This window comes from Odocoileus virginianus, chromosome 8 (genome assembly GCF_023699985.2).
Source record: "Odocoileus virginianus isolate 20LAN1187 ecotype Illinois chromosome 8, Ovbor_1.2, whole genome shotgun sequence".
In the NCBI taxonomy this organism is placed as follows: domain Eukaryota; kingdom Metazoa; phylum Chordata; class Mammalia; order Artiodactyla; family Cervidae; genus Odocoileus; species Odocoileus virginianus.
In genome coordinates this window covers 11,732,264-11,757,699 of record NC_069681.1, presented here as the reverse complement: position 1 = coordinate 11,757,699, position 25,436 = coordinate 11,732,264, and the positions used below count along the sequence as shown (strand labels likewise).

The 25,436-nt window shown below is 42.9% G+C and overlaps 1 protein-coding gene across 1 annotated transcript in view; it reads left to right on the top strand.

The window, feature by feature from the left end:
- Positions 1-24,244, top strand: part of LOC110146790 (uncharacterized) — a 31,110-nt gene extending 6,866 nt beyond the window's left edge. The window contains exon 3 of the mRNA XM_020907802.2: positions 24,090-24,244. Within this exon, the coding sequence (XP_020763461.2) occupies positions 24,090-24,244 (155 nt within the window). The remainder of the gene's footprint in view (positions 1-24,089) is intronic.
- Positions 24,245-25,436: the final 1,192 nt, after the last annotated feature.

Below are 25,436 nucleotides of genomic sequence, written 5' to 3'. Positions count from 1 at the left end.
GTACAAAGGAAGTATACGTGCCTGCAGCAGTGTGTCTCCTTGATGCACAATGCTGGAACTATCTAAAGTAATTTCACCTCCAGCTTTTTAGGAAGCAACAGTGTTTGATAGGGCTTTTTAAAACAATTTTTTATTGAAGTATAGTTGATTTATAATGTGTTAATTTCTTCTCTATAACAAAGTGACTGAGATCTATCTATCTATCTGTATGTTCTTTTTCATATTCTTTTCCATTAAGATTTCTCACAGGATATTGAATATATTTCCCTGTGCCGTGCAGTGGGACCTGTTGTTTGTGTTTGATAGGTTTTTAACTAATTAACATCATCTCAGACTTATTCTTAAGATGAAATCATCTAGAGTATTAGACTTCTTAACTAAAGTTTTCGGAAATATAGGAATTAATCAAAGGGATTGTAGCTATTTCTGAAAACATCATCAAATGGGATTAATGATAGTGAAGAACCTCACTGTATTTATCTCCTAAACGTTTTCTGAATCTTTCCCCTCCTCAGTTTTGCTCAGAAAGTAAATATTATTTCTCCTTTCCTCCCCTTTGGAAATCCTATTTTCCCTACATTGGGTCTCTCAGATGTATCTCTCATGATCGCTTGTAATGATCTCATGATCATTTAACTTGTAATATTCTTTTATTTTTACTTTTCATCATGAATATGCACTTTCATTTGATCTTCTAGGTCTTTGTTTTCATTTTTCAGCAGTTTCAATTCTATTCTTCAGGTCATCTGTTGAATTTTTAAACTCAGAATTAAATTTTATTTTAAGAAGTCTTTTTTTCCCTCTCTGATTGATCTTTTGCAAGACTTTCTTATGTCTCTTTAAGAATTCTCCTTACAACTATTTTTACATTCATCTCTTCTCTGAAAGGCAGTTCTTTTGTTTACTTGGGCTGGTTCCTCTTTCAAGTTTCTGAGGTCCTTTCAGTGACGTTTTGATCTGTGTGTATCGGTTACTGGAGGCATCTTAGGCAGTGGTGGACACACAGGAAGTGGGGATGAAAGGGGAGCCCCGTATAGTGCAGGGAGCTCAGCTCAGTTCTCAGTGCTGACCTGGAGGGTTGAACGGGCCAGGTCGGAAGGGTGGCTCAAGGGGGCGGGGATGTCTGTATACACGCGGCTGATTCACTTCGTTGTATGGCAGAATCCAACACAGCATTGTCAAGCAATTATACTCCAATGTTGTTGTTGTTGTTGTTTAAAAAAGATGTTTCCTCACCAGGAGGCTGAGTTAGGAAGGGCTGGTGGGATTCAAGTAATTCCCAGTGTGTTTCAGGCTGCATGGGTATCACCTGGCCAGAGTCTCTCAGTAAGCTATGGGATTATTTCTTAAGATTTTATAGAATCCGTTAATTCTTAGATCTACACATTGCCATGAGTAATTTTGTCCAGAAATTACCTGTGCTTTTCTGTTTCTCTACTGAGTCCTCAGGATGTGAAATTTCAGGTAAGCCTCCTGCATATTGTCTGTTTTATTGAGAGTCAGACGGTGACAAAGGTATTTGCTGATGCTGCCATCATCCCAAAGTTATTGTTCCCTGCTATTTGTCTCTCAATCAGCATTAGATTTTTGTCATTTCTTGCCTATGGTACTACAATGGCTTCCCTGCTGTCTTTTTGGCCGCCAACCTTCTGCCACTTAAGCCTGCTTCCAGAAGAATCTAATTATGTGCAGCTGGCTGTGTCATTCTCCCATCTGAAACTGGTCAGTGGCCTATGATCACTTCAGATAAAATCCGAGCTCTTTACAAACGCCTTCTTAATTTTTTCCCACTTGTACCTTTAGCCTCATCTCCTCTCACTCTCTGCCTTATACTTAAAGTTCTAGTTTTAGAACATAAAGAATAAGTTATAATTTCCCTATACACTGTACCATTTATTTCAAACCCCTGCATTTTTGTTCATGCTGATAATTATTCATGCAACAAGCATTTACTGGACACCAGCAATGAGTCTGGCACTGTGGTGGGCGTAGGAAGTATGATGTTGTCCCCATAGAGCTTACATTCTAAGACATATGTCACAATTACATTGAAAGAAAAGAAACCTAATAAATGCAAAAAGAAAAAAAAGTGCATTATCCCCCCTTCACTGTCTCCGTTGATCCCCCTCCTCTGGCTAAATATTTACAATTCTCCCTCTCAGTTTCTACAGCTAATAACCACATCCCATTGTCTTCTGACCACAGTCTGCCTCTGGCTGAAAGCCCTTTTTCAGATGGGGTCCTTTTATTTATTTAATTTTTTAATGCTAAGTTTTTCTGACTTTACTTTTTAAAAATATTTATTTTTAATTGATTGATGATAGGTTTATAATATCAGTTTGACTTCTGTCATACATCAACATGAATTAGCCATAGGTGAACATACATCCTTTCCCTCTTGAGCCTCCCTCCCACCTCCCGTTCTCTCCCACCCCTCCAGGTTGTCACAGAGCCCCAGCATGAGTTCCACGAGTCACACAGCAAATTCCCATTGGCTGTCTGTTTACATATTTTGGTGTAGACGCATCCATTCTGCTCTTTCCATTTATCTCACCCTTTCTCTCCTCTCCCCCGCCCTTGTGCATAAGTGTGTTCTCTGTATCTACATGGATGGAGTCCACTTAATACTGTCTTCAGATGGTCTCCTCTCTGATCGCCCACTTGGGTACACAGGTGATGGCAAGAGGAGTAGAGAGAAGTGATGGGTTCCAGAGCCATTTAGGAAATGGGAAGCCTTGGCTTTGGTGACTGGCTGGCTGTGGACTGTGTGGAATAGGGACCAAGTCAATGATACCCACAGGTTTCTGTTTCCTGCCAGTGACTGGTGCCATGTATGTTGCTGTTTTTCTCATTTTTCTTCTTTCCTCCTGCTCCTCCTCATCCCTCCCCCGCTCCCCCTTCTCTTTCTTCTTCTCCTAACTCCTCCTCTTCTTCTCTTTGATATTATTATTGTGAGTACTATGCAGCATCATTTATCAGCTAAGGAGATTTTCTGTCATCATCAGTCAGGACCGGAAGTAAGAGGAAAGACACTAAGAAAGAGATCTGTCCTAAAGTCTCTGCGCTGTATTTAGTGGCAGTAATTAGGAATCTGAGAAGAATAATTGTTTCAGGTTCTTATCTTCAAACATAAATTCTGTGCCTAAGAAACAGAAGCATCGAATCAAGAAAATCGCCCTTATAGGACAGGATAGCCAGCCGCAGTGAGAAATGGCCGGTGGGAGCAGTGGACGAGTTGGAAGAATGATTGAACAGGTAAGCGTTGCACAGCACAGTGGCTGCGGATCTGCACAGCCGGTGAGCCTCGGGGCGCGATGACCAGGGTCAGTGCTCCAGGGCTGAGGACAAGACCCTCATCGACGGTTGGCTGTGTCGGTATGCCCTGCTTCATTAAGCCTAGACTTCTATGGACATATTTTCATCATGCTTGAATTCTTCATTCTGATGACATGGGAGTTGTAAAAAGTAAACTTAACTTTTTATTTGGAAAATCCCTTCATTTTTCAATGGTGAAATATTTTTGAGAAAGAAAATCATTGAGAAATGTGTAAGATCAGTATTAGTGGTAAGTCATCTGTTTGGCCTTTTGTGTTAGTATGTCCAAACCTAATTTTAAGTTGTTGTAAGCATACCACAGGACACAGAGCAGACAATTGCATAACCTCATTTTAAAAAAAAAAAAAATTTTTTTATTTTGCATAGGGGAATAGCCAATTACCAAATAATGTTGTCATAATGTCAGGTGAACAGTGAAAGGATCAGCCATACATACACATGTAGCCATTCTCCCCCAAACCCCCTCCCATCCAGGCTGCCGCCTGACATGGAGCAGATTTCCGTGTGCTCTACAGTGGGTCCTTGTTGACGCATAACCTCATTTTATTACTGACATTTGTATTTGCATTTGACATTTATTCTTCCTATACACTATTATAATAATATTGTGTGAGGCATCTATAAAAGGTATAATAAGAATATGGACTTCTTTAATATTTTCAAAGAAAAAAAGTAACATTTCTAAAGGCCTTGTACTGAATTATACCAGCCATTTTGGACTAGGGGGAATTCACAGAACAAAATCCAATGCCTTGTAAAGCAGTTGTCTATTCTCAGAATTTTCAGCCCCCAAATAGACAGAGGATTGTTGCAGAGTGGATTAATCGTCAGCTAGGTAGATAATCTAGGTAATCTTTAAAGTTATTTCCAGTCTTGAGATATAAAGGTAAAATCTTACCTGGCTTTTCCAGATGTCATAAGCAGCAGTTGGCAAAATGTTTTGAAGTGATAAATATTCCACATGAATCTGTATTTCTTCGTTCATTGTCTACACTGGTGTAGACAGAGCATTCTACTGTGATGAGAATGTTCTTGATTTTGTGTCATCCAGTATGGTGGCCACTAGGCAAGTATAGCTAGGGAGCGTTTGAAGTGTGGCTAGTGAAACTGAGGAAACTAGTTTCCTCAGCCCCTCGTCAGCCATTGAGATAGGTGGCTACCATATTGGAAAGTACAGATCTGTATTCATTTTTCTTTAACGCTGATTTAGAAATTCTTCTTAGTATTTTGCATTTAAAACATCATTTCACAGAAACTCAGGGTCACTATGACCCAATAACTCTAGAGCCAGCCCACAGGAGTAGAGTTCTCGACAGAGTTGAGAAGAAAATTCAACTTGACTCCAGTTCCATATCCTAGCATGGTGCCTGACACAGGGTATCTGTCAAAAAAACATCACACAAATTTTCTTTGAATCCCTTGAGTCTCTGAATTCAAACATCTCATTCACTCCATCCCATACGTTCCTTTTAAAGAAAAGCACCAGTTTCTTATTTCATTTTTACTGCACCGAAGGTCCAAGGATAATAAAAGTTCAAGAACTTCATGAACCAACTCAGCCCATGAACTCAGAGATTAGTCAACAGCTTAAACAAACAAGTCTGACCAGCTGGTCCTTGCTCTCTTTTACCGCAGTCTGGGACAGGGACAAAAGGCATTTTAGGAAAGGATTTGTGCTCCTTTCACCTCGTCACCCAACCCCCTGGCTCACAACCCATCGGTTTTGCTCGAAAAGCATTTGACTGATGATAAACAAGATGGCAGCTGGTCTTGGCGACCACTCCGGGCAACCCACCCCGGCCCTCAGGAACGTCTCTCTCCAGGGGACCCTTGAACTTCTGTCACCCAGGGCCCCAGCCCAGGGAGATGCGGCGTGCCTTCCCGCTCCTCCCCACCAAGACCTGCAGCCTCAGGCGGACGCCTATCGCTCCCGGGGCTGTCGCTTTCTTGTTGCTTAATGCCTGAGCGGGGCGTTTCTGCCACACCAGGAAGAGTTTAGACAAATAAACAGGATCAGGACACACTATAATTAATGGGCTCCACCACACAGCCAAACTGCCCAGCTTCATAGTTTCGGACTATTTTGGATTCACCATAGAACTTTGCTTTTTCTGCAACTGCTCCATTTAGAAGGAGAGCAGGTCCCCAGTCTAGGCTGGGGTTGAGTGGGTGGTTCACGCAGTGCCTGTTGTAAGACTGAAGTTTTGCATGCAGTGTGTTTGCTGGTTGGTTTTCTCCACCCCTCTCCCACTAGTATAAAGAGTGGAGAACCCCAGACCTATAGACTCTAAAGACTGAGAAATATTCCTCTGCCAGAGTCTACCACAGCCAGAAATGAAGGGGCTTTGTTATGGCTTGAATTGTATATCCTCCCAAATTTATATTTTTTTGAGATTAGAACTAATTTTATTCAATTTGGCAAACTCTTATGTTTTGGGAAAAATAAAGATGTTTTCATTAAAAAACACCAGTATTTCTAAGGCACTGTGGAATATTTCTAAGGCTATCTACTCTAGCATATTTACAAGTTGTTGTTGAGTCACTGAGTCATGTCCCACTCTTTGCGACCCCATAGACTGTAGCATACCAGGCTTCCCTGTCCTTCACTACCTCTTGGAGTTTGTTCAAACTCCTGTCCATTGAGTCGGTGATGCCATCCAACCATCTCATCCTCTGTCGCCCCCTTCTCCTCCTGCCCTCAATCTTTCCCAGTATCAGGGTATTTTCCAATGAGTCTCTTATACATAAAAGCACCTTACTTAGAATGGAGGAGAATGCCATAGAAACCAAATCAAAATTAGTATTTTTTGAAGCTCTAACCCCCAGTACTTCAAAATGTGATCATATTTAGAGATAAGGTCTGAAGAGAGGTAATTAAGTTAAAATGAAATTATTAGGGTAGGCCCTAATCTGATGTAACTGGGGTCCTTATAAGAAGAGGCAATTTGGATACAAACACATACATAGGGCATATGGCGTGAAGCCAAAGCCAGAGGCCCGAGACGGATCCTTCCCTCACTGCCCTCAGGAAGAACTGACCCTCCTGACACCTTGATCTCAGACTTCTTGCCTCTGTAACTGTGAGAAAATGGATTTCTGTTGTTTAAGCCCCTAGTCCATGACCTTGCTACGGCAGCCCCAATAAATGATCACAGACCTTTTCCAGCTCCATCTCTGTATAGGGCCATAAACTTCTTGGTAGGGATCTGACCTCTTTACCGCCCATCTTCCTTTTACTATCCTGAACACACAGCCAGAAGAAACACTAAGGCGCTGTTTTTCCTCCCCTGGACACCTTTACCCAAAATGTCGCAAGTAAGTTACAACAATTCATTTGCTACTTCTCTCTCTTGGCTCCCTCTTTTCCCATTGCCCAGAATAAATTAGGAAGCATCTTCAGGATCCAGACTGTCCCAGGAGAGGCCAGGAAGGCTCTGAGGGGTCCCCAGCATCCAGGCCAATTCTCCCAAAGTTGGCTTTAGGAAAATGAAGACTGCCATGGGTTGCTTCTGGTCCAAGTGGTAGTTTGTCAGAATCCCAGGGAATAAAATTCCTGCTCCATAACACACTCTTCTTCCATTTCCTGCCCCCAAATAACTGAAATTGTTAATGAAATGAATGATATTGCCTTTAACTTTATTCAAGAGATGTATTTTTTTGCCCAAGTATGTGATTCCATTTGTTATTTAGTGTTGCCATATTGGGCTTCCCTGGTGGTTCAGATGGTAAAGAATCTGCCTGCAGTGTGGGAGACATGGGTTCCATCCCTGGGCCGGGTAGATCCCCTGGAGGAGGGAATGGCAACTCACTCCAGTATTCTTGCCTGGAGAATCCCATGGACAGAGGAGCCTGGAGAGTTACAGTCCACAGGGTCACAATATTTTGAGAACCTCAAAGGCAACTGAAAACCTTAGGAGACTCTCCTGTCCTCTTCTGATGCCTATCCTAGTCTGGCTCTATATTCCTGAGAAAGCTGGACCTCAGGGTTTGAGAGTAGAGATCACAGCCAATTGCAAGGTAAGAAAACATTCAGCTTAAGCTGCTTCTGGCTTTGTTATCTAAAGCTGTCATCTAATCCATTAGCACCTCCCACTGCACAATGCATAGGAAGCCTTGGGAAAAGTAGATGAACTCAGCCCTCAAGAGTTCCACCATCTCTATCAGGGGCTTATACTGAAAGGGGACTTGAATGTAGAAAAGTGGTTAAACAATAGAGCACTTACCAACAGAGCTATGTCCTTGGGATAAATTTTCAAGCCATGTCAATAGTAAAGCACTTGCCAGAAAAACCGTGGTCAAGAGAAAAAAAATGATCATTGCATGCTGCAACACTAAATTATCCTTGCTCTGTCTCCGTAATTTAACAGATATTTAGAACACAAGAGGTATCAATGATCTAGGTTGCCCACCCCTCAGATTCACTAAACTTTCAGGGAAAAAAGTGGGTATCCTTTTTCCATAACTCTCCAGAGCAAGTAGGCACACATTTTACCCAAGGATCTCATTTCAAGTATTTAAAAGCATTTTCCATCAATATGTTCTCCTTGGTAGTTAACCCAATCCAGCACAATGTCATTTTAATAATTTTACTATAAATTTTTAACTTAAAAAGCTATATGCCCCTATATGAAAAAATATATTAAAATATTAAGAAGAAATGCTCAAACTACTGCACAATTGCACTCATCTCACACGCTAGTAAAGTAATGCTCAAAATTCTCCAAGCCAGTCTTCAGCAATACGTGAACCGAGAACTTCCAGATGTTCAAGCTGGTGTTAGAAAAGGCAGAGGAACCAGAGATCAAATTGCCAGTATCCACTGGATCATCAAAAAAGCAAGAGAGTTCCAGAAAAACATCTATTTCTGCTTTATTGACTACACCAAAGACTTTGACTGTGTGGATCACAATAAACTGTGGAAAATTCTGAAGGAGATGGGAATACCAGACCACCTGACCTGCCTCTTGAGAAACCTGTGTGCAGGTCAGGAAGCAACACTTAGAACTGGACATGGAACAACAGACTGGTTCCAAATAGGAAAAGGAGTACGTCAAGGCTGTATATTGTCACCCTGCTTATTTAACTTATATGCAGAGTACATCATGAGAAATGCTGGGCTGGAAGAAGCACAAGCTGGAATCAAGATTGCAGGGAGAAATATCAATAACCTCAGATATGCAGATGACACCACCCTTATGGCAGAAAGTGAAGAAGAACTAAAGAGCCTCTTGATGAAAGTGAAAGAGGAGAGTGAAAAAGTTGGCTTAAAGTTCAACATTCACAAAACCATGATCATGGTGTCTGGTCCCATCACTTCATGGGAAATAGATGGGGAAACAGTGAAAACAGTCTCAGACTTTATTTTTGGGGGCTCCAAAATCACTGAAGATGGTGACTGCAACCATGCTTAAAAGGTGCTTACTCTTTGGAAGAAAAGTTATGACCAACCTAGACAACATATCCATCTAGTCAAGGCTATGGTTTTTCCAGTAGTCATGTATGGATGTGAGAGCTGGACTATAAAGAAGGCTGAGCGCCAACGAATTGATGCTTTAGAACTGTGGTGTTGGAGAAGACTCTTGAGAGTCCCTTGGACTGCAAGGAGATCCAACCAGTCCATCCTAAAGGAGATCAGTCCTGAGTGTTCATTGGAAGGACTGATGCTGAAGCTGAAACTCCAGTACTTTGGCCACCTCATGCAAAGAGTTGACTCATTGGAAAAGATCTGGATGCTGGGAGGGATTGAGGGCAGGAGGAAAAGGGGACAACAGAGGATGAGATGGCTGGATGGAATCACTGACTCGATGGGCATGAGTTTGAGTAAACTCCTGGAGTTTGTGACGGACAGGGAGGCCTGGCGTGCTGCCCTTCAGGGTAGCAAAGAGTTGAACACGACTGAGCGACTGAACTGAACTGAACTGAATCACTCATTATATCTCACTGATGAAATTCACATAAATAATTTAGCATGTGACTATCTGTATATTCATATAAATATCTGCATTGTTTAGATTGCATTGTATGAGAATATGTGTGTCTTGCTTTTTTCTTGAAATTGTTTTAAGTATTCCTTTCCACAAATAAATACATGCATGCTTGATTGCTCAGTCATATCCAACTCTGCAACTCCATGGACTGATTGTAACCCACCAGGCTCCTCTATTCATGGGATTTCCCAGGCAAGAATACTGGAGTGGGTTGCCATTTCCTTCTCCAGTGGACGTTCCTAATCCAGGGATTGAACCCACGTCTTCTGCGTCTCCTATACTGGCAGGCAGACTCTTTACCACTGAGCCACTTGAAGTGAGCGTGTTAGTCTCTATGTCGTGTTCCACCCTTTGAGACTGCCATTTCCTTCCCCAGGGGATCTTCCCACCCCAGGGATCAGACCCAGGTCTCCGGCATTGCAGGCCAACTCTTTACCATCTGAGCTACCAGGGAAGCCCTTGAGATACTTGGGAAGCCCAAATGAATAAATACTCTTCATAAATAAATATTACCCTGATAAGTAAAAGTTGGGCCCTATTTTCTTTTTTGGCTGTCATGTTTAACATCCACAGCTATTTGGTGACACTAAAAATAAATCCTTAAGCTTTTGATTTTAAATTGCAGATTATTTGTGCATCAAATTGACTCATTGTATCTCTAAAATCCCCCTAATCCCTAAAGTCCTGGGGTTAGGGTCAGAGTAGGAAGAAGTAGTGTTCCAAAGATGGAACACGTATTAAGTACATCATTTTTTTTTAAAAAACTTATGAATTGAGTAGTTTGTTCTTTAGGGACAGACAATATTCATGGCCACAAAGAAGTGCTCTATCATCCACTTTAATGATTACACCCCGTAATTTACGTAGCCATTGCCCCTTGCTGGACTTTAAAATTGTTTCCAGCTTTTGGCTCTCATATGTCATGATGTGATGAACTTTACTGGGTATGGATCTTTTGCTGATTTCCATATTATATCTTTAGGCTATATTCCTAGAAGAATTCTGAGATGAAAAGATAAAATTTTAAGGCTCTTTAAGCTATAATTTATACTCTTGCAGCCAACATCATTCTCAAAGAGCATGATCTTTCATAATCTTAAAGTGTGCCACTCATCCCCCCACCAGGTCCAGTGACTTCAGTTTCTTTAAACATTAATACCCTCTCAAAGGAGTGATAAGATTCTAGACTCCCAAGGAATATATAGTCTATCTTAGATGCAGAAGCCTGCACACTTCAAGATTTTTCAACTATGATGGAAAGCCTTTGGAGTCCATTCTCCCAGGAAATCATGAGATGCTCTCAAACGTATTCTCTCCCCAGCCCTTGGAAGGTTGCCATCCCCATTTCAACAATAAACAAGAAAAAACAGGCACAGTGACTATACTGACTAAACCAAAAATCTAGCATGATTGTATATAAATGTACGTATGAAGACAGTGGGACTGGATATTTTAAGTCTAGACTATATCGATTGTTGTGTATGTGTCTATTCAGTTCAGTTCAGTTCAGTCCCTCAGCTGTGTCCAACTCTTTGCAACCCCATGGACTGCAGCACACCAGGCCTCCCTGTCCATCACCAACTCCCGTAGTTTATTCAAACTCATGTCCATTGAGTTGGTGATGCCATCCAACCATCTCATCCTCTGTCGTCCCCTTCTCCTTCTGCCTTCAATCTTTCCCAGCATCAGGATCTTTTCAAATGAGTCAGTTCTTTGTGGCAGATAGCCAAAATGTGTCTATTAGTAGACACTTATTCAACATGAATGGACCTAGAGATCGTCATACTGAGTGAAGTAAGTCAGACAGAGAAAGAGAAATATTGCATGATATTGCTATCAATATCACTTTTAAGTAGAATCTAAAAATAAATGATACAAATGAACTTACAGAAAGAGACTCACAAACTTAGAGAAGAACTTATGCTTACCAGAGGGGAAGGGATATTTAGGGAGTTTGGGATTGACATGTACACACTGCTATATTTAAAGTGGATAACCAACAAGGACTTAGTGCATAGCGCAGGAAACTCGGCTCAATATTATGTGACAACCTAAATAGGAAAAGACTTTGAAAAAGAATAGATACGTGTACGTGTATAACTGAATCACTTTGCTGGACACCTGAAACTATCATCACATTGTCAATCAGCTATATTCCAATATGAAATAAAAAGTTAAAAAATAGACATTCATTTATTATTCAACGAGCATGCACGAAGAATCTGATATGCATCAGGCACATATGTGGTAGATGTTGGGATTGCAAATGGCAAAGAGCATAGACACAGCCTCCCCCTACGTGGGTTTAGTTCCTGTGGCTGAATGAGTTTATGTAAAAGGCTCCAAGAAATCAGATGGGGAAGCCTTCCTGCCCAGCTGGGAGAGCCTGTGGACGACACAGTGCAGCCTGGCCTTTCATCTGCTAGCCTGACCAGCCCGACTCTCAAGCCCTCCCACAAACTCAGAAGAGAAGTTTCTGTGAGCTTATCTTCTCTGTGTTCAGCATGCTGCTGAGGGGAGGCGATGCAGAGAGCAAACAGGCAATGGCTGAGATTTAATCGAAACCCCGTCTGGAAAAGAGGAGAAGAGCGGGCCCTCCCAGGCCCTCCCCAGGCCCTGCCTTCAATACTTGCGTGAAGGTGGAAGGTAAACAGGAAAACTCACCACCCCCCTGACTATGACCTGCTATCTGCAGGGCCAGAGTGGCAGGTCTCCTAGTCAAACAGAGCCTCCTGTCTGTGTGTCTAGGGCAGGTTTTATTTGCAGAGCAGCTGACAAAAGCCTGAGGCTCTGGTGAGAGCCCAGACCTTCATGGACCCCAGATACGCACTTGGTGCTCATCCTCCAAGGGTGTCTTCTGTCTCCCGCTTTGCTGGTCCATTTGTCTGTTTGTCTTCTCTCCAGATCTTTAGCAATTCAATAATAAACACCAGAAACCTAACTCCACTCAAAACATTCACAAAGGCACTGCAACCATACTTAATGGCACTGAAGCGAAGGAAGTGGGGCTGGGGGAAACGGGGTGTTGGTGGGTGTTCCCAGTTCCTATGGTCACAGTTGTAGCCACAGCCCTGAAACACACGGTGTCGGGTTCTCATCTAGCCCCCTCGGCGGCAAGAGCTGGGGGTTTCTGACCTCCTTTGGGGTTACGGATGCTGGTCTCAGTCTGCGTAAGCGAGTGGTCAGAGTCCTTAATTGCAAAGGGGAAGTGGTCAGAAAACACACTCTGTGCTGGTGAGATTGATAACTTGTAAGATACCTTGGAAGCACGCCAGGAAGTAACAATGAGGTTGTATGTGAAACTAAATATACATGCATCACTTGCATGTTTGCTTATAATTTCCAACATATTCTGGAAAGAAAAAAAAAGAAAGCAGAAGAAGTTTGAGATGGCATCCATAACAGAAGCCAATAACATTCCCTGCTGCTTCCTGTCTCTGGTGAAGGGAACATTTTGAAATCATAACAGTGAGCATTAAACCCGACACTGACTGTGTTCTGGCTACTAGTCAGTGTACTTTCTCTTTATTGCCTCACTCGTTACTGACTCAGTTAATAAGCCATCGTTCTTTCCTTTAAAACAGTCCTCTGCCTCCATTTTACAGAAAATGAAACTGAGGCCCAGAAAGTCAAAGATCCCTAAGATTTAGTTAGTGCTACCACCAGGATTTGTTTGGAGGCAGATGCTTACAGGTTCCATGAAATTAACAATTATACCCAGCTACCGATGAGAGCTTCCCAGGTGGTGCAGGGGTGAAGAATCTGCCTGCCGCAGCAGAAGACACAGGAGACATAGGTTCTATCCCTGGGTCGAGAAGATCCCCTGGAGGAGGGCATGGCAACCCACTTCAGTATTCTTGCCTGGAGAATCCCTATGGACAGAGGAGCCTGGTGGACTACAGTCAATGGGGTCACCAAGAGTCAGACACGACTGAGGAACTGAACACGCACAAGCACCATTGAGAACTGCATACTTGCTGTCAAGTTCAAAAGCAACATATTGCAGGAAAAAGAGACTTAAGTTTTTGATCATGCTGCTCATGAAGTTGTTGCAGTTGTAATTAGTGTGGTTTTAAACTGGATAGTCAGCCTCAATGAGGCCTGTGAGCTGGGAAACAGATTTATCTTGTGCCCTCTTCACATTTCTTAAGAAGAAAGCAACCTAGAGAAATGACATAGACTTTGACCATATGCAGTGTCCACTCTGACACTGCATGTCATTTCTGTTTGGGGCCACCATGTTACCTGAGTTGTCATTTTGTCACCTGACCTAAATGGAAGGAATTGTTGGGTATATTGTACTACCAACTCCTGGAGTTCGAAGTAGTTAAGTCTAGGAACAAAATAAAATGATGTGAGTTGGTAGACAATGAACTTGAGACCGCAAAGCATACTTAGTGATCACAGGCCCATACTTTGTCTTCCAGGAAAAACATGAGAAAGAGTTTCTCTGCCCTTATGAGCTGGCTCTACTTAAAATGAAAGCCAAGGGCAAGACTCCAGGGTTTTGCTTTTTATTCCTGAAGGTTGGTGAAGTTTTTGGAGCTAGTTTAGAAGTCTTATGGAGATAACCTGGGAGACTACAGAAAACCCAGCAAAAACTAATTGAGTACCTACTGCGTAAAGACGTCCTTTCTAGGTATTGTGGAGGACACAGAAAAATCAAGACAACAAAGTCTCTCTCCCCTAAGATTTCATGGGATTACAGACTCATAATTATCCCCATTTGAAGACAGACTGGGAAATAGGCCTGGGACTTTGAATTAGAGGGGAAATAATTCTATTTGAAGGGCTAGAAGAAATGTCTTTGGCAAATGTGAGGTTTGAACTGGACTTTCCAAGTCGTGAGCAGTGTGTCAATAGATGAACAAGGGAAAAGAAGGAAACTTCAGATCAAGGAAGTTCCTGGATTGAGAGCCCAGGTGTGAGAGATTGCATGGAGAACCCTGGAGGGAGCGGGTGGGCCCAGGTGTGTCTCTGTGTGTACACACACCTGCGCATGCCACATGTGGGGAGGAATGGGGTCAGAGCTCTAATGAGGTCTGCAAACATAGGCCAGGGTAATGCCTATATGAGCTGGAGGATTAGCGACTTTATTCCACACGGCTTGGCAGTAGATGGTCATCCAGGTTTTTGAGCAGTTGAATGACCTGATCAGGACTTTGAGATTTGATATATCTTCAGGCAGTGTCCCTGGGTTGCAGACCCTAACGATCAGACTCAGGAGATGACTTGGGCAAGAGTGTCCCTGAAGACTGTTTCTGGCCCCACTGTCAGACTGTAGGACAGATGGATGGGGTCACTTTGGCTCTCACTTTTCCCTGGGGAGTATTTCACCAGTAGTATGGCATGGCAGGTCAATAATGGCTGTGTGATATTTAAATTTTTACAGGAACCACCAGCCTCTCACTGATGGGCTCATCCATTTTTGCAGAGCATGTAGCCCAGAGAAGAGAGTCCACTCTGCCTCTGTAGAGGCTGTAGGGAGTGGTGTGAATGGGAGCCAAGGCTGTAGACTCAGGCACGGAGATGCAAGTGTGAGCTACAGACCCTGTTCTCTGGGCCATCTTTGGTAAACTGCATAACCTCCATTAGTTTGGTTTGACTAGTTTGCTGAGGCTGCCATAATAAAGTACCATGAATGTGGCTTAAACAACAGAAATTTATTGTTTCACGGTTTGGGAGGCTGAAACTCCAGAATCAAGGTGTCTGCAGGGTTGGTTCTTCTGAGGGTTGTGAGGGAAGGGTCAATTTCAAGCCCCTCTCCTTGGTTTGTAGATGGCTGTCTTCATGTTCACATGGGGCTCTCCCTTCATGCCTGTCTCTGAGTCGAAATTTCTTTTCTCATGAGGACACCAGTTTATTAGACTAGGCACCATGCTTAGAGGTCCCATTTTAACTTGATTACCTCTTCCCAGATGGCGCAGTTGGTAAAGAATCCGCCTGCAATGCAGGAGACATGGGTTTCATCCCTGGGTTGGGAAAATCCCCTGGAGAAGGAAATGGCAACCCACTCCATTATTCTTGCTTGGGAAATCCAATGGCCAGAAGAGCCTGGCAGACTATAGCTCATGGGGTTGAAAAGTTGGACTTGACTGAGCATGCATGCACTGTTATGTTCAGTTCAGTTCAGTCGCTCAGTTGTATCCGACTCTTTGCGATCCCATAGACTGCAGCACACCAGACTTCCCTGTCTATCACCAACTCCCAGAGCTTGCTCAAACTCATGTCCATCAAGTCGGTGATGCCATCCAACCATCTCACATTCTGTCATCCCCTTTTCCTCCTGCCTTCAATCTTTCCCATCATTAGGGTCTTTTCCAATGAGTCAGTTCTTTGCATCAGATGGCCAAGGTATTGGCCAAGGTTTCAGCTTCAGCATCAGTCCTTCCAGTGAACACCCAGGACTGATCTCCTCTAGGATGGACTGGTTGGATCTCCTTGCAGTCCAAGGGACTCTTAAGAGTCTTCTCCAACACCACAGTTCAAAAGCATCAATTTTTCGGTGCTCAGCTTTCTTTATAGTCCAACTCTCACATCCATACATGACTACTGGAAAAACCATAGCCTTGACTAGACAGACCTTTGTTGGCAAAGTAATGTCTCTGCTTTTTAATTTTCTAAGTTGGTCATAACTTTTCTTCCAAGGAGTAAGCATCTTTTAATTTAATGGCTGCAGTCACCATCTGCAGTGATTTTGGAGCCCAAAACATAAAGTCTCTCACGGTTTCCATTGTAGCCCCATCTATTTCCCATGAAGTGATGGGACCAGATGCCATGATCTTAGTTTTCTGAATGCTGAGTTTTAAGCCAACTTTTTCAGTCTCCTCTTTCACTTTCATCAAGAAGCTCTTTAGTTCCTCTTCACTTTCTGCCATAGGCTGGTGTCATCTGCATATCTGAGGTTATTGATATTTCTCCCAGCAATCTTAATTCCAGCTTGTGCTTCCTCAAGCCCAGCATTTCTCATGATGTACTCTGCATATAAGTTAAATAAGCAGGGTGACAATATACAGCCTTGACATATTCTTTTCCTGATTTGGAACCAGTCTGTTGTTCCATGTCCAGTTCTATCTGTTGCTTCTTGACCTAAATGCAGATTTCTTAGGAGGCAGGTCAGGTGGTCTGGTATGCCCATCTCTTTCAGAATTTTCCACAGTTTGCTGTGATTCACACATTCAAAGGCTTTGGTGTAGTCTATAAAGCAGAAGTAGATGTTTTTCTGGAACTCTCTTGCTTTTTTGATGATCCAGTGGATGTTGGCAATTTGATCTCTGGTTCCTCTGCCTTTTCTAAAACCAGCTTGAACATCTGGAAGTTCACCGTTCACATACTGTTGAAGTCTGGCTTGGAGAATTTTGAGCATTACTTTGCTAGCGTGTGAGATGAGTGCAATTGTGCCATAGTTTGGACATTCTTTTGCATTGCCTTTTTGGGGGGTTGGAATTTTGGATTGGAAGGCATACACTGTACTGTACCTCTTTAAAGACTGTCTCTAAATATGGTCACACCATGGGTTTGGACTTCAACATATGAATTTTGAAGGGATGCAAATCGATACATAACATTCAGTTTCTTTCTTTGTGAGATGTCCCTGATAGTATCACCTACCTCTTATATGTGTTACAAGAAATAACTCACCAGAGCTTATTAATTTCCTTTCAGCAGTTCTTGGCACATAGTAAGTACTTAGAAAATCATAGCTAGTGTTTCACATATTAACAAAGGAATATAGAATGCTCTCTAACCCCTCCCATCTGTCTTGATCACTCTTGCCTTGCTTTCAAAGCAACGTTGGACTGATTGATGTGTAAGCAAAGCATCAAAATTGTATTATAGTTCACTATGAAGATGGTCACAGTGGCTCCTAAGTCACCTTTCACAGTTTTGAATGTGTGTATTCTTCACTGAGCAAAGATTCCTGTTATAAAATGAAAAAAGGACGAGGCAACACATTTAGATTTTTCTCTTGGAAAATATAAACCTCCCAGTACTTTTCAGTGCAGACTGACAACAGTCTGATTGATGAGCTTGTACAACCGAGGCCAATTGGAGTCACAGTGCCGTGGCCCAGGCTGTCTCAGCGTCCCCCTGCTGGATGGGAGAGCCGACACAGCCCTGGGAAACAGACTGTGTTTAACTGTGAGTGCAGAGTCAGCAGCAAGCGTGCAAGGATGGTTATTTGTGGGAGGCACCGGAGAGTGGCTATTATTTTAAAAGAAATTCTCAGAGAAAGAATGTTGGATTTAAAATAAATAAATGGGTCATAGAAGCTGAATAAAACTGTAATGTGAGTCAAATACTGAGCATTAGACAGTGTCCATCTACTGCCCATGAAAACAGCTCTCACCAGTTCTGTGCTTTCAGTTCTTTTAGGATTCACATGACAATAATTGTAGTTTTTAAAAAAAAGGCTTCTAAAATAAAAACACACATAGTTGATAATGCCTACCTTATAATTTTTGAAATGTAGCTTGGGTTGGTCATGGCATACCACTGGCTCTAATGATATAAGCCAAACATGCATGTTTTGTTGATTTTTTTTCATGCTTTAACATCTCCAACATTGATACATATCTTAAAATTGATGTTTTAAGAAAACATGGGTCATAGTTCAATCAACAACATTTTTTGCTCTTTCCTGCTGTGCCGTGCTTAGTTGCTTGGTCGTGTCCGACTCTTTGTGACCCCATGGACTGAAGCCCACCAGGCTCCTCTGTCCACAGGGATTCTCCAGGCAAGAATACTGAGTGAGTTCCCATGCCCTCCTCCAGGGGATCTTCCCAACACAGTGATCGAACCCAGGTCTCCCGTATTGCAGGCAGATTCTTTACTGTCTGAGCCCCCAGGGAAGCCCCCCCAAAACTGAACTGAAGTGGTACCCTATCCCTTCTCCAGGGGATCTTCCTGCAGGAGTCAAATCACGGTCTCCTGCATTGCAGATGGATTCTTTACCAGCTGAGCTACCAGGGAAGCCCTGTTTTTTTTGTTTTTTTTTTCTTAGTGATACAGAAATACTGCTCAGCTAAAAATTAAGGCTGGAAGATTCAAAGAAATATGGTAGTGATTGAAAACTTATTTGGATTTCCTTTGGGAATCGAAACATGACTTGCTTCAGACTTGCTTCATCCTCTTTATATCTCCTTGTATTTCTTCCTCTAGACCGACATCTGTGTACTTAGTCACTCAGTCAGGTCTGACTCTTTGTGACCCTGTGGACTGTAGCCCACCAGGCTCCTCTGTGCACGGGATTCTCCAGGCAAGAATACTGGAGTGGGTAGCCATTACCTTCTTCAGGGGATCTTCCAAACTCAGGAATCAGACCTTGGTCTCCTGCACTGCAGGCAGGTTCTTTACCATCTGAGCCACCAGGGAATCCTTAGCCCCATGTTGTGGGGTAAATAAGAACATTCTCAAGGTGCAAATGTAAAAAAAATGGACACAGAGAGATTAACGATCTAAATGATATCACCCTGCAAAGTCACCATGAGTAATTCAGACTCAAAAATAGTGTAATAACTACTGCTAGGTCATGCAATAAAAAATGTGAGATCTTAAAAGAATAGCCATGGAACTGCTTGTGTGTCTACTGTGTGAGTGGGGCTTTGTATCTGTAGTGCCATGACGTAGCCTGGGAATTGGAAAAGAGAAGGAAGCTGAAGCAATATAAGTGACAGAAATAAAAAGCTTGAGTGGCCGAGACCATCAGCTAGACGCTGAGTAGACAGAAAGTAGAGTCAGTCCTCAACAGTGTTATTATGCAGATATCTTGTCCCCAGCTAGATACTTAGCTTCATATCCACATTTCAGCTTCAAAATGGAACCATGCATTTACAATTTTTTATATCCTGGGCATCCAGTTAGTTGCTTAACAAACACCTTCCTTCTTTTTTTTTTCATTAAACTATAGTTGATTTACAATGTTGTGTTCATTTTAGGTGCACAGGAACATGACTCAGTCACACACACACATGCACACACACATATATCTCTTTCAGATTCTTTTTCCTTATAGGTTAGTGTAAAATATCAAGTGTAGTTCTGTGTGTTATATAGTAAGTCCTTGTTTATTTCATATATAGTAGTAAGTATAATTGCAAACTTCTAATTTAGCTTCCCACCTCCCCCTTTGGTGACCATCAGTTCGTTTTCTATGTCTGAGTCTATTTCTATTTTGTAAATAATTTCCTTTGTATCGTTAGATTCCACATATAAGTGATATCTATCATATCTGTCTTTGTCTCACCTCTTTTCTTTTTTTAATAATTTTCTTTCTTTCTGGCTGTGCTGGGTCTTTGGTGCTGCACACGGGCTTTCTCACCTTCCCGTGAGTGGCGGCTCCTCTTCTTTGCAATCCTGGCGCTCCTCCTCGGGGCGGCTTGCCTGGTTGTGGAGCACAGGCTCTGAGGCACGTGGGCTTCAGTAGCGGCGGCACGTGGGCTCCAGAGCACAGGCTCAATAGTTGTGGCACACGGCCGTTGTTGCTTCGTGGCATGTGAGATCTTCTTGGAACAGGGATCAGACCCGTGTCTCCTGCAATGGCAGGGTGGATTCTTCACTAAGTGACCAGGAAAGCCCCTCACCTCCTTTCTTAAGAAAAACGTTACAACATATTCCTGCTATGATGTCTACCATATGCTAGGGAAAAGGTAAACAAAAGGTGGATAAACCTTTATCCCCAAACGTCAGAAAAATTCTTCCAGCAGAACAAGGGCCTCTGTGTCATGGAAAGTCAAAAAGAGAATTTTAACTTGCTCACACAAGTTGAGAAATGACCACTCCTGTAATCATAGCTGCCTCTTTTATGCAAATAACTTGACTCTTCTTAAATCTAAGTAACCTTGTGGTACATGAGACTACACTAAACTTTTCAGTAGCATGGTGTTTGTCCCTGTCTCACAACACAAATAATTTTAGACAGACATGAACCTACTTAAGATCAAACAGGAAACAAGCATATTTTAAAACAGAAAAAGGATTAAATAGATTCACCACATGACCCAAGGGAATCTACACTTTGTGTTTTTCCTTCTCAAGCTATAAAAAAAAATGGAAATACTAACCGTCATATAAGAAGGCATCTTAAAGACATTCTCAGGAAAATATAACAGTAGAAGAAATATTTTTAAAGAAAATAAAGCTTACACAAATGTAAGCTTATTTGTTGTCTTTTTCCCTCTTTCTACACATTTTCTCCTTCCCTGCTTCCTGTTAACACTGGAAGCTTCCCACCCATCTCCCTGTTGTATTACACACACAGAAGATCGGCAGGTATTTGCTGGAAACATTAACTCTGCTAGGCTCTAGGGATGTGATGTTGGAGAAAACAGACAGTCACTGCAATTATGGAGCTTAGACCAATTACCAGGACAGCAGCCCAATGCTCCCCTCTAGCTCTTCTGTGAATTTTCTCAGTGAGCATTTCTCCTGGAGTTTGTAAAGCAAACGTGACTGTGGCCCCAGCTGTTTACAGTAGAAATCCTAGTAAGACAGAATTTCCGACTGAGGTGAACATCTCTCCCGTCTCTGCCTAGGGCCTTGAGTTTTCTCTTAGGATCCTGCCAGTACCATTGCAATGCAATAATGGACGTGAAAAGTGCCTCCTTCCTGTGGAGACCTGTAACAATCCCCCTTGATACCCCTGCCTATGATTACTAGATATCCAGCACTGTCTTGTTAAGACTGGAAGAGTTCACAGCCTCATTACTCTAAAGAGTAATGCCCTTTTCTTCCGGAAATAGTGAATTTCAACAGCCTAAAGAGACCGAGGAAAGACGAAAGGGAAACGAGGAAAGCTTGTTTCTAGTAGAACTACGTGGAGGAAATAGGTTTAAGTTAAACATGAGGTGTGATGTCCTGATTCAGTAGCAACCTACTGAATGATGCACATGCTTAGTGACAAGTTCGCATCCTGGAAATCCCACGTACTGTCTTCAGACACGTGATTTGCGATGAAGGAGAAGGACGAGGATAAGCAGTCTATTATTTTATATGTCATTACAGACTTGGGATAGAACCACAAACCAGAAACAAAGGAGCCAGACGAGTTCACGACCCACTGCCTTACTGCTATCAGTCTTTGCCATTAACTATGCTTTCTCTTGCCTACTGTCAAAAGCCCGGCTAAAGCAGAGTTTGCCTGACAAATATAATGAGTCCTTTTTCTGCTTTCTCTGATTTTTAAGAAAACATTTTTATTATCATCTGCATAGGCTAGAGGCTTGGGCAGCACTATAGCTGAGACATGACTGGAAGGCTCAGGATTCCTTTTGCTTTGAACAAAAGACTAGGGGGCGCCTTGGAGGGGACCGACAAAGACAGCTTGAGTGGCATCTTTTCAGCAACTTAATGTTCCTTCACAAAACTTAGCCCACAAAAAAAGCAGAGAGTTGATGGTAGGTTGCTAGAAATTGGTCGAAACTTAAATAACAGAAAGAACAGATGTAGAGTTCTAGAGAGTTCAGTGTGGGAACTACAGACTGGGGCTCAGTAGACCCATGTGGACTTGTGTCCACAAAAAGTGAAGGGAGATGCAAAGAAGGAATGAAGATGAGAGGGAGACAGGAAGGAAGTCAGTCAGCACTAGTCTCCTACATCTTACAGCTCAGAGGAGGAGATAGGATTAACAAGGTTACAGCCCTCTAGTGTAAAATCACAACTGTGATAACTGCTACAGAGCAGCTTGCCATACTGATATGAGGACATTTGGCAGGAGGAGCCTGATTCCTTCTGAGCATTCACAGAGGCTTCCCCAAGGAAGTGATGCTTGAGCTGATAGAGAAACACTGCCTGTTAATCAGGAGGCTACATTGAGAGAGAGGGTCTCAGGCAGAAGAACAGGGTGTGCAAAGGCCCTGTGGTTAAATGAATCATGGTCCACCTAAAAAGTGAAAGAGCGGGGCTGTCGAAGCCCAGAGGACGAGGGAGTGAGGAGTCTGCAGAGAATCCTGATCGCATAGACTCGGGTCAAACGGTAAAGGCTTTGGTCTTCATCCTAAGGAAGCTAAGGAGATGGGAAGGCCACAGAGTTTTAAGCACAGGACAGGGATTTTTTTTTTTCTTTTAATCACCATGACTTCAGGGTGTAGACTGATTTTTGGAGAGTGAAGGGGATACGGAAGACCAGTTAGGATGGAAGCTATAGCAGCTGTGCAGGCTGAACGAGACTGCATCTTAGACTAAGGCAGCGGAGGTGGAGAGGAGGTGGCGGGGGGAGGACAGGAGGAGAGAAAGAGATGAAGAGCAAGAGAGAAAAAAAGAGAGAGGGAGAATGAAGAGAAAGAATTTGATATCGTGTATTAACGCATGTAGGTAGAATCTAGAAAAATAGCACAGATGAATTTAGTTCTAGGGCAGGAAGAGAGATGCAGACTTAGAGAACAGACGTGTGGACACAGCGGGGAAGGGCAGGGCGGAAAGCACTGGGAGATGACCCTCGACATAAACACACCGCCGTGTGTAAAAGAGATTGCTAGTGGGGAGGCGCTGCACGGGGGGGACAGGGAGCTCAGCTCTGCGCTGGGATGACCTAGATGCGTGGGATGGGGAGTGTGACAGGCGCCCCGGGAGGGAGGGGATGCATGTTTACACACAGCTGATTCGAGTCGTTGAACAGCAGAAATGAACACAACATTGCAAAGCCATTAAACTCCAATTTACTAAAAAAGAACGAGATTTCCGACTGGTTCAGTGGCGACCAGCGTTCTCAGCTGGCAGTCACTGATGCCCCCTAATGAACATTGGCAACATCTAGTGATATGTAGGGTTATTTCACCTGAAATTGGGGGTGCAACTGGCATCTAGCGGGTAGAGTTCTGAAGTATTGCTAAATATCCTACAATGCACAGAACAGGGGTGCAACAAAAATTTATTCAACCCCAAACTGGAAGAAAACCCAAATTTAGAAAGCCTAGTCTAGATTTGCCTTGTCCCTTTTCAGTTCCACTCACATCACCCTGCAGATAACTGAGTCATGGGAAGAGCATTGTCCGTCGGAAAGCAGCGGGAAGGACCACTTGGGGGCCATTCAGCATCCAGCGAGCTCCCATTTGGCACAAAGGAAGCTCCTTGTTGTGGGTGAGGGCGATCTGCACCATCCTCCCATCTTCCCCTCTTTCCCTCTCTTCCCTCCTCCTCCCCTTCCTGACTGCAGGCATCTGTCCCGAAGTCTGTGAGGGCTTCGAGATGCATCCTGCCCTTGGCTTCCAAACACTCGTCTCTCCTTCGCTTCTGCCCAGTGTGTACAGACTTGTTTCTGCTGCCCCCGTGGGTGGCCCATGAATGACGCTATCTTCAGGCTTGGGGAGCACTCAGGAGATAAGCTAAGGGATTTTTGAAGTGCAGAAATATGGGAGAAACTTACTAATCAGTCCTTTGCATAATTACCCCAAAGTTTTTCAAATCAACGGTTCACCTTTCATATTACTTCTAATCAAACAACAGTTACTCTTTCTTTGCGGGCCCCATGGCACTTGGTGATACCTTACACGACCTCTTAGAATCAGGTTGAGGACCAGACCCCCAGTCCTTTTCACTTTTTCCTTTTGCTCCTACTTCACCTCTCCCTTACCGACATTCACCTTCTTCCAGTGGCTCCCAGACAAGTTACCTCCCAGTCAGCTCTAGGGTTAGTCAAGCCTTCTCAAAAAAGTTAGCTTCTCCAAAAATTAACTCTTAAGCACCTCTAGGGTAAGGGTGACTTGAGTCACCGTCCCCAGGCAGTAAACTTTCGTTAATATTTCTTTACCCCTTGTTCATCTTTTGCAGACTTTCTTTCTCATTTTCATGGAGAAGATTGCCTGCTTTACTTGTTTGGAGATAAGATTAACCACGTCGGCTTCTTAGAGAATGGGAGATTCGTGATCTCACAAAGCAGACCAGAAACTGGAGGAGAGAGCAGGCGAGTGGGCAAGAACGGGTGAGGATAAGTGATTGTCAGAACACCAACCATAAAAAAGAGCTACAGTAACTATGTTCCATCAGTGAATACCAATTCTCTACATTTTCATGCTGAGGAAGCATCATCGCCATAATAATGGTCTGCATTGTAGAAACCAGAAGCATTTGATGTTTTATCACATCGCAGGTTCATTTCTTTTCCAAAGTCCACATTGCCCTTACATTATCATTGTTCTGCCATTTCTGAAAGTGTGTGATATTACCTTTGTAAGAACAATGATGCCTCTGGAAGATTTATTGATGAATCTTCCACATGAAAAACTAAAAAAGAAAAGGACTTGGATTTGGCACTGATTGATTTTTCTGCCTTAATGTAATGGGTAGAAGATTGACTTTCCTCTAAGAAATTCCAGAGAACTATTTGTTTCCTTTCCACTCTTAAGGAGACAGTGATTCATGTTTACCTTGCTCTTATGATTATGATAAATAGGTGAATTACACCAACATTCAGAGCAGATGCACAAGGCAATAGGAAGAGTTTTTATTCATAGATGATTTCCAAATATTAACCCAGACTAAAATAAATGTGTGTGGTATGTGTCTATAGCTAAAGTCATTTCTACATAGTCCATGCATAGCTTCAGAGGAGAAGGAAATAAATCCATTTATGGACTAGCCCAGGCCCATCTCATGAACAGGCTGCCACCTGTACGAAGTGATCTCAAAGTCACTGGGAGGGACCTCCGTACTCTACTTGCTCTCCAACAGCACTTAGCAATGTTCACAGTTCCTCCCTTTTTAAATTTGAGCTCTTGTTAAAATGCAAGTGTTAGTGAGGAAGCAAAGACATTTAGCCATTACAACCATCAATAGTTGTATTGGTTTGGGTTCTTTAGAGAAATGGAACCAATAGGAGGTGTGTGTGTGTGTGTGTGTGTGTGTGTGTGTGTGTGTGTATCTAGAGAGAGAAAGAGATTTATTTTAGGGAATTGACTCATGTGATTGTGGAGGTTGACAGGTCTGAAATTTACAGAAGAGGCCAGCAGTCTGGGAACTCTGGCAGGCATCAATGTTGTCATCTTGAGTCCAGAAGCAATCTGGAGGCAAAATTCCTTCCTTCTTAAGAAGATCTCAGTCTTTTCTCTTAAGGCCTTTAACTGATTGGATGAAGCCCACCCCCATTACAGACAGTAATCTGCTTTTACTCAAAGTCTA